Here is a 9773-nt window from a genome sequence, read left to right as displayed (position 1 = left end):
ACTAAAATTGTATTTTGTAAATAGATTAAACAATTTGGTTATTGAAAAATAAATCACAATTAGTTTTATTATAATTTCCATTGTTTCGGTTAAAAAGCAATTTTATGTTTTGAGATACACAAAATGGCCACCTCCATCAGAGGCTGTTTCTCAGCCTTCAGACATTTAGAACGACTTGTTTCGCGTTCTTTCATTCATACACAGTCATTGGCATACGCCAAGAAAATGGTCGGAGGTATATAGTATTCATTACGTACATTTTTATTTATTTACTTTTTTAAATACTGCATATTTGGCGACGAAAAGGTACCGAGTCCGTTCGCCCTTGTATTGTTGTAACTTAAGTTTCAAAGGAGTTCGTCCTAAAGTCTGCAGGCTGCCTTTTAGCTTTCTGTGAAATATTCTTTAAGAGGGGTGAAAATATATGGAAGCTGATTTTGACATTAATAATTCTGATGTAATGTTTAAATACCTTAGCATGTCATGACCGTGTTAGATTACATTTCGAGTTACAGTAATAAAGTTTAAAGACCATCCACGATTCCATGGGGTTGCGACGATTTACCCAGTACTACCCAATACTACCCAATACTTACTTAATACTACCCAATACTTACTCAATACTACCCAACACTTACCCAATACCACTACTAACTATTATATCATCACGCAAGAACCCCTAAAGTTAAACCTGGATATTAGTTACATGTGTTGTTTGCGGTGAATTGTATACACCGCAGACTCCAGTACGTTGACATATCTCCCTTCGTTCACCCTTCTATAATACGAATAATATATACCTGGTACAATATATAATAGGTTTAACTTTGTAAAACTATGTATGCAAGAAATGAAACAACAAATCTAGAAAGATATCACATGTTTAATGATATTATTGATATTAACAACAACAATCATATTCATATTTGAATAATTCACATATTATTTATCGAATGTTTGCTTAAAACACACTCCCACTTTGTGTCTTGGGAACATAACAAGAGGGGTGTGAATTCTGAGCACAATCACAAGTAATTTCTATTTTTTTCGTCAAAGTTTTAGATTTTTCAGATTTTTATCATTTTCTTTGGCCTGTTTTTTTTCCACATGACAGTTTGAGCCTAGGACACACAAAATCGGCAGCTTGTGTAGCACGCACGAAGTGATCGTTCAATTGATTTTTCTTTTTTGCCAAGAATTTTTTTAACAGTCTTTCCTTTTCGTCTGCCCACGAGTCAGATTCGTATTCAATACATCATGAAATACTAACTACAAAAAACCCAGAAGCTCAAAAACTGCATCTAATAAACTGGTAATGTGGTATTAGGTAAGTATTGGGTAAATCGTTGCACCGATCCATGGTATTATTCTGTCTTTGGCCTTTGAGATGGTGCATATAAAAAGATTCCTTGATGCTAATAAAATATTAACAGTAACCCATGGTGTGGTGCCAGCAGGTTTTCTCTCTAATTAACCTTAATTAAATATGTTTAGAGTGTCATTAAATAAAACATTTCTTTCTTTGTTTAGGCAAAATGATGGGACAGGCCATGGAGAAGGTGCGACTTGAAGTTGAAACCGATGCCGAGAAGCTGGCCAAGTACTGCTGTGGTGCCAACATTCTGACCAGTGGCTCCGATCCCGAGATAAAACCAGACTCAGAGTACCCGCAGTGGTTGTGGGAACTGCGTACTGATAGAAAACCGCTCGATATTACCGAGCTCGACGAGAACGATATTCGCTACTGGAGACGACTTCGTAGTGTTACGATCAAAAGGAAAAACAGAATGCTTGGTGTGGAGAGAATTAAAAAATGAGTTACATTTTTTATTTAATGATTTTAATAATAACTTACTGTATTTGGGACTACATTTGTTTGAGTAGTGACTCTGCCATCTCTGTAATCATGTGCTGTTGATGAAATATATATTCGTGTATTGTGAAATTTTGTACTTGTCCATTATAAAAAATAAAATGTTTGACACTGCTCAAGTTAGAACACATAAAAAGTGTCCATCTTGAGTTTCCTGCCATTGTAACATGTTTTCAACCAGGCCCATACCGGAGGGGTGGCGGGTGTGATTTGGGTTTGCGAAGTAAATGTTCAAATATTTACAACAGTGACCATCTTTTATGATGTCAGCACTCACAAAGATCCTTTTTTTGAGTTTTACACTCCTCCAACAATCTTTTTCAAATACTAAATTTTCATATAGAGAAACAGTAGAGAAGCATCCATTGATCAGTTCTGTCTGTGTGGAATCATGCAGTATGGATTTCGATCCATAGGGAAAGTTATTTTTTAAGCTGACCCACTTGTACGGCAGTCTTATGTAAGATTACTTCTGTAAAAGGCCATTTTACCGATACATGGATGTTCACTTGAGGCATGCACTGATGCAGATATGGATGTGGAGCAAAAAAATAAATTTGTTTTAATGACGGCACTAGAGCACATTGATTTATTAATCGGCTATTGATAATTTTTGACATATAGTCTTAGAGAGGAAATCCCCCGATACATTTTTTTCATTAGTAGCAAAGGTTCTTTTATATGCACCATCTCACAGACAGGATAGCACATGCCACAGCCTTCGGTATACCAGTCGTGTTGCATTGGCTCGAGCAAGAATTATCCCAAGTGGAATGTGGACAAAAACATGACCATGTATGAATGGATGCCCTGCTTTTATATTTGCCTGTCATCCTATAACAAAACTCGTAGACATATTGGCTACCCCACTAAAAACAGGTTGGAATAAAAATATATATACTGTGTTTCGGTGGCCCAGAGGAAAGGAATATTTCTTTAACGATACCTCAGCACAATTTTAATCCATAGCTGTTTGACATGCAACATTTCGACACTTTGTCACAAGAAAGAAAACTGCTGCCGTGTCATAGGCTTCTACCAATAAAGCAGCAAGGGATCTTTTAATTGCACTTTACTGTATACCGGACATTACATAGGTCTTTTATATACCAGTTGTGGAGCACTGGTTGAGGGCAGTCGAACCTAAGACAAATGCTTTACAGGGCTGGCTCTGGCACTTGTCAAATTTGCAAATTTGCAAAATAATTAATAAATTTTATTTTAATTTGGCAAAATAATTTCATGTAATAAATTGGTACATGTATTTTGTTAGAAAATGACGGAGTTTTGAAGTTTAATGGATATTTGGCAAAATTTTAAATTCTACCAGAGATAGCCCTGCTTTACCACCTGGCTGCATCCGGCCCCTTCACACAATCTGTTTAGGAAAACAATTTGTTTTGTTTGACGACACTGCTAGAGCACATCGATTTATTAATCATCGGCTATTGGATGTCAAACATATGGTCATTTTGACACAGTAATAGAGAGGAAACCTGCTACATTTTTCCATTAGTAGCAAGGGATCTTTTATATGCACCATCCCACAGACAGGATAGCACATACCAAGGCCTTTGATATACGAGAAATAGCCCAATGGGCCCTCTGCCGGGGATCAATCCTAGACTGCCCACACATCTGGTCGAGTACACCAACTCTCAGCTACATTCTAGTGTCAGGATACTTAATGGGTGAGATTGCTGGTGTGAGACTGTCATTTTGTTTGAAATAGGCACTTGTCTGTTCGTGCCGACAACTGAAAATCTGCTTTGACAAGCAAAATGATTATCAAGTGGACAAGTCAAAATGGTCAATGCAGTTTCATTTGGAGCAGTAAAAAAATGTTATCCTTGCATTTAAATAAAACCAACCACTAATTTAAGTGAAAATATTGGCAGACAAGTAGATTTCAGATGTATTTGTCTGGTGGACAAAGTTAGTAAAAATGTCTGCTTATTTTCATCGCAGACATTCCCGATTGAACCGTATTTGTATATAAAACTTTGTTTTGTTTAACAACACTACTAGAGCATATTGAGTAACTAATCAGTCAGTTCTGATACAGCTTTCTGAGGAAAGCAGCTACATTTTTTTTATTGGCAGCAAGGGATCTTTTATATCCACTCCCTAACAGGACAGCACATACCTTTGATCCACCAAGGAAGTCTGATCCTGCCTCTACTGACTACGCTAAATCCCACCCCTCAATTGAATAGAAACAAAAAGAAAGAAATGTTTTATTTAACGATGCACTCAACACATTTTATTTACGGTTATATGACGTCAGACATATGGTTAAGGACCACACAGGTTTTGAGAGGAAACCCGCTGTCGCCACTACATGGGCTACTCTTTCCAATTAGCAGCAAGGGATCTTTTATTTGCGCTTCCCACAGGCAGGATAGCACAAACCATGGCCTTTGTTGAACCAGTTATGGATCACTGGTTGGTGTAAGTTGTTTACACCTACCCATTGAGCCTTACGGAGCACTCACTCAGGTTTTGGAGTCGGTATCTGGATTAAAAATCCCATGCCTCGAATGGGATCCGAACCCAGTGCCTACCACGATGCCACCGAGGCCGGTCAATTGAATAGAGACATAAAGAGTATTAATCTATTTCATCCTTCGAATCCATAGTTTTTAAAATACAGACGCAAGACACTAGTTTGGATTCATTTCAGATTTAATCAATATTTTATGGTAGTTGTTAATAACATACAAATTATGATCAAATAAATAAAACAAAATTGTAAGATCACACATAAAAATACATGTATTGCATAAATCATTTACCTCAGTTTATTACAGATGTTGAATATGGGACTGTTGTGCAATTATTATGTTAATCCAATGGTGCTCAAACAAGGTGTTGTGACATTGATATAAATGTAGTTTTTAACACATATTGATACTTATTCATACCACAAGTAAATTTTTATATTTGTTGATACTATTATAATATCCTTGGTATGTCATAAAGATTCAAGCTATATTCAATGAATATTGTACACATAGTAGGCCTACGGTACAAGCCTGTAAATATTGAAAACACACAAACAATCTGAAACAATGTGAACAAAATTGCTCCATTTTAACTAAATTTAATAATCTTGTTTATTACATCTTGAATACATGTGGCTTGCGCGTCGTACCGATTATTGTATTGTGAAAATAAGGGTAATACATGAATTCTGCCACGAGTTTCATAGAATAGTACAATTTACATGCGAGTGTAATTATTTCTTTATTATCCACATTATACAAACTATTATTTTTATGAATAACAAGCTAGGACCATGTCAAAACGTTTTAAATATAACTAAACAGACAACCAAACGTTTACACCAGGGAAGCCGCATTAAGTTATGATGTCGCTTCACAAAATGATGTTACTCGTTGTGCACGTGAAATCATTATGACACACGTGGGTCATACTGGTTCTATTTCCCTGAATATCTTGAACTATGTGGATAATAAATGTATATATCACAAGAGAGTGAAAGTTAGTTTAGTAGTATTAGTACTGCATGGTAAGAAAATACTATGTGCCAAAATCACAAAGCCTGTTTTCTTAGATGCAGGTGTTTAAGCACTGTAAATATATGTAATTATACATATGTGTAAGACATAAATAGGCTCTGTAAATTCGGCCTTATATATATCCAACCATATTGAATATATTCACGAGAGGTCAATGGCATGTAAGCAATAGAAATGCACACAGTAGGCCTACTCTGCCCAATGCGAATACTTTATTTAGACAGTTTGTCTGTTTATATTTGTCCTTTCCTAAGTATCGAGTTATTATACAAGCACATTAAACTACTAAATGGCAACAACTATTTGGACTGTCTGAAAACTGTTTATAGAAAGCAGGGTAGTAGTCTTGCATTTTTTAAAATGATTGTGCACTTGGTACTTAAAAAAATCTAGTCGCCAAATCATCTACTTTAAAATGTGTCTGCAGAATGTAAACTATCAGTCCACAGCACACAAAAAAGTTTGTTTTGTTTAACAACACCACTAGAGCACATTGATTTATTAATCAGTGGCTACTGGATGTCAAACATTTGGTAAATTGTTTTACATATATTCTTAGAGGTAACCCACTACATTTTTCCATTGGTAGCAAGGGATCTTTTATATTCCAGTCGTGGTACACTGGCTGGAGCGAGAAATAGCCCATGGGTCCACCGATGAGGATCGATCCGTCCACAACAGTCTTACTATTTAAATAAGGGAAATTGGTGTGTTGCATTCTAAATAGCTGGGTGGATATATACACTGTTTTTGGTTTGGTTTTCATTTCAATTTAATGGAATGAGAATATAGCAAATTGGAATTTTCAAGCTCTGCATACCACATTACAGTTCAGAATGAAACATGTACAATAACTACTACACCCACAAATTTAATGATTTGCTGAAGACACTGATGGTGTATAGGCCACTGATAATACTTATAAAGATACCATGTAATGTATATTGCATGTATATAGCAATCTTAAAGTTCAACACAAAATAATTATGTCAGTGTTTTTCAAAAACTTAAAACTACTAAAGCTTTGTTTATAATGTAAAATTTGTGTATGCTTCGTGGCAAACTCAAAGATTTGAACAACACATTATGACCCTTAGTTGATTTCATGACCACTGATTATGTCTTGGATGATATCACAGGTATCAATCACAATGATTAACATTTGATAAAATATTAAAAAGGTATAAAGTAATAATGTCAATTCAACAACTGATTTGGTAAAAGTAATTTAATGGTAAAACATACATTTTCACCTCCTACCAAAATCATTAGAGGAAAACTAATTGCAAAATTATAAAAGTTTAGCAACAAGTTGTAATTGTTTATATATAAGAATATGAACATTCAAATATAGGGATTATAAAATAAATATGGTTTGCACTTAGATATACAGCAGTCACCACAATTATGTGTTAAATGGCACATTATCTATTTATTTAAATCATTAAGACGTCAAAACAAATGCACCAATTTCATTTTGATTTATTGCCTGCTTACGAAGGAACCAATCGCAAGAGAGGATCCCATATCGTGGCTATGCCGATCAAGGAGGAGACAACTCCAACGAAGCCTTGAAATCCTGGAGAAGCATTAATGTGTCCCAAGGCACTCATGGGTAACACAACATCACACACATTCTTCACGAAATCGAGGAATATCGGGACATTCTCTTTGACGCATTTTATGACCACTTCGCGGTCCGTCCGCACATGCTTCGTCTTCCCGGCATACTGTGAATCTCCGTTCATGTAGTGACTCTTGGAAGCTTGGCTGTTGCGGACCTTTATTTCGTGCATCAGGGCTCTCCATATATCGTACAGGTCACGCGTCAGATTCAGGATAATGCTGAACAGCCAGAACTTGGAAGACAGTCGGACCCACCGCGGAATGTCTGTGTTAATCAGGCCGGCGCGTGCCGCCCAGATTACGTGGTCAAACATCAAGTACAGGGCTTGGTTTATTTTCGACAGTGTAAGTGTCAGCCGCAGAACGGCATTGGAAATGTGGATTGTTTTTAATGCACTGTGAATAAAGTCAATACTCTTTCCAATTCTTAATACTGAAAAAAAAGAACAGAAATACTGATTGAATAATCATAAATTCAAAAGAATAATTAAAAAATAAAATTAATCAACAGTCACAAACATTTTATGGTGTTTTAATATTATCACAATTAAGGCTTGCTATATTTCTAAAGTTTAATAAACTTTCTTATACTTTAATTTTGGACACAACAATTGTGCATTAAACATAATTTTATCAAGCAATTATTATTATTACATTTTCTGGTTGTACTAATGGAGCTCTCTAGACTTTTCAGTGTTTTTATCAGGTCTTGGTATAATCCTTTAGACTGCAAATGCCACCAAACAAACTTGCTTCCATATTGAAACAATCTGAAAGAGAAAAAAACATATATAATGCATTACATCATTTAACATACTGTATTTATAAAAGCTGATGGGGAATGACAAGAGTGTGGCATGGATAGCCACAAGAGACAAGCACCTGTCGTGGTTGGAGACAAGGATTGGGATGTCGAGGTGGACAGCAAAATAAGTTGAAAGATAAGGAGTTGCCAAATTGGGAAGAAACAAGATGGAATTCAAAGGAGTAAAAGGAAAGAGTCAGTGGGATAAAAAAAGAAAAAAAAAAAAGAAAAATACAATACAATTACAGGTTTTATTTCTAAAATTTGGCGAGATGCCAATTTTGTTTTTTGTTATAATTTTTTAGAAATGGCAGTGACTAGATGGGGTCATCCCCCCCCCCCCCCCCACGACTTGTCATCAAATATGTATTTAACCGGAACAGTATTGAAAGGGGGTGCTGTCAGGTTTCTTCCTGTGATGTGTATAATAGTGATTAATATGTCATTTTTTGTTATATGGGTGCTCGATAATGATTCATGTAAAGGTATTTAACGTCAAATAGTGCTGGAATCTGTGACTAATGTTTGGTAGGCAGTGACTGCCCAGAATTTATATAGATTGGTCTCTGATGGTAAGATAATGTGATAACTGTCCAATGTCTGTCTATAGTCTGTCCCACAGGGAATGCCGGTAGGACTTTCCTTTGGCACTGTCAAATATAAAGAACATTATAACTACTTATAATAAATAGCATTAGGGTTAGTGACAGTGCCAAAGGAAAGTCCTTTCGTAATTTTTTATTATTTCCCAAACACTTTTACTTTTCTTCTTACGTTAAACAAAATTGAAATTATTTACAAAAACATTTTTGTAGGATAGGATGAACTATAGCTCTCTTACCATCAGAGTACTTGGGCTACTTGTATAAATGTCAGGTACTCGGGTCCAATATTTTGGACTCATGGAGGCCCTACAGGTGATCCCCTACCAGCCCATGGAAGCCAGCTTTAGGGTGAATCTAACATTTAAGGGGTGACAGTGTCAGTATGTTAACAATGATTATGTGTGTATTGATTGTCAACAAAATAACTGGGTGAAATGAACGTATACATTTTTGGCCAGTTTATTGTCAGTAGTGTATATAAATAATCAGAAAACGGTCACAAAGTAACAATCAAAACAATATCATCAATACAGATATCAAAGTCATTATTCATTAATTAATCGCACGTGCATGATGTGTAAAATGAAAACATTGAAAACGAAACTTGAAGTTGAACATCGATGACTCTCGGTAATTCTTACAGATATTTTTTTACCTGAACAGCTTATCTCGTCCTGCTGTCTGGGAGTTAAATTTTATGATACTGCTAACAAAGTCCACGTCCATGTTTTGTTGGTGGACTTTGAACAATAATTATTTAGGTTTCTGCGGAACCGGACGTACTGCATGTGTGTCAAGTTGTCTCGGTCTCAACAAAACGATTGTGGTCGAAGATTTGTGTAATAATCTGTAAGTACCGAAAAACGGTAATTTTGACCAATCATGGCATGTTTAACGCTAGATAGTGGGGAAGTGTTACTTGGCATGCGTTACGAAATGAGAGGTTGTTTGTCAGGAGTTACATATTGGCGTTAAGTAGCCTGTTTATTACCAAACCTGGCAAGCAAACATAAATATCAAAAGTACGTCATTATTTAAGCTAATTTTAAACAGAAGGTGGTGGGTTGTCCCCTCCCTTTTTGTGCGTGTGTAGAGGTGGGTTTCGTGAGAAATGGTAGAAAAATATTTTCAATATATTTTCTGCGGTAGCATGTCTCGAGCAACCCTAGAAACTTCACTCCCCACAGTATGGATCCCCCCCCCCCCCACACACACACACACACACGCACCCTTCACAGTTTCCTGCATATGCGTCTGGTGTGGGTGTTTCAGGTGGTAATGAATTACTCAATCTGATTAAAATTAGACCAGATTGCGAATTA

General features: G+C 36.0%; 2 protein-coding genes across 2 annotated transcripts; one reads left to right on the top strand and one right to left on the bottom strand.

Annotated features, from left to right (window-relative positions):
* Positions 1-117: 117 nt before the first annotated feature.
* Positions 118-1945, top strand: LOC121376563 (39S ribosomal protein L54, mitochondrial-like). Its single transcript, XM_041504482.1, has 2 exons — positions 118-235; positions 1531-1945. Exons 1-2 carry the CDS (start codon positions 124-126, stop codon positions 1815-1817), a joined length of 399 nt encoding a protein of 132 aa, XP_041360416.1. The 5' UTR covers positions 118-123; the 3' UTR covers positions 1818-1945.
* A 2595-nt stretch (positions 1946-4540) lies between these two features.
* Positions 4541-9248, bottom strand: LOC121380540 (peroxisomal membrane protein 11B-like). Its single transcript, XM_041509396.1, has 3 exons — positions 9107-9248; positions 7696-7811; positions 4541-7474 (listed from the first exon to the last, which is right to left on the bottom strand). Exons 1-3 carry the CDS (start codon positions 9175-9177, stop codon positions 6909-6911), a joined length of 753 nt encoding a protein of 250 aa, XP_041365330.1. The 5' UTR covers positions 9178-9248; the 3' UTR covers positions 4541-6908.
* Between the last annotated feature and the right edge of the window lie 525 nt (positions 9249-9773).

Source organism: Gigantopelta aegis, chromosome 2 (assembly GCF_016097555.1).
Source record: "Gigantopelta aegis isolate Gae_Host chromosome 2, Gae_host_genome, whole genome shotgun sequence".
Classification (NCBI taxonomy): Eukaryota; Metazoa; Mollusca; class Gastropoda; order Neomphalida; family Peltospiridae; genus Gigantopelta; species Gigantopelta aegis.
The sequence above is the reverse complement of the archived record's forward strand: the minus strand, read 5'-3'. Positions and strand labels throughout refer to the sequence as shown.

Excerpts from the sequence above, each read along its gene's own strand:
- LOC121380540 (XM_041509396.1), bottom strand. The coding sequence starts at position 9,177 with ATGGACGTGGACTTTGTTAGCAGTATCATAAAATTTAACTCCCAGACA. Across the intron at positions 7,812-9,106 it reads GGACGAGATAAGCTGTTCAG|ATTGTTTCAATATGGAAGCA; the intron begins GTAAAAAAATAT and ends TTTCTCTTTCAG. Across the intron at positions 7,475-7,695 it reads CATTAGTACAACCAGAAAAT|TATTAAGAATTGGAAAGAGT; the intron begins GTAATAATAATA and ends CTTTTTTTTCAG.
- LOC121376563 (XM_041504482.1), top strand. The coding sequence starts at position 124 with ATGGCCACCTCCATCAGAGGCTGTTTCTCAGCCTTCAGACATTTAGAA. Across the intron at positions 236-1,530 it reads CGCCAAGAAAATGGTCGGAG|GCAAAATGATGGGACAGGCC; the intron begins GTATATAGTATT and ends TTCTTTGTTTAG.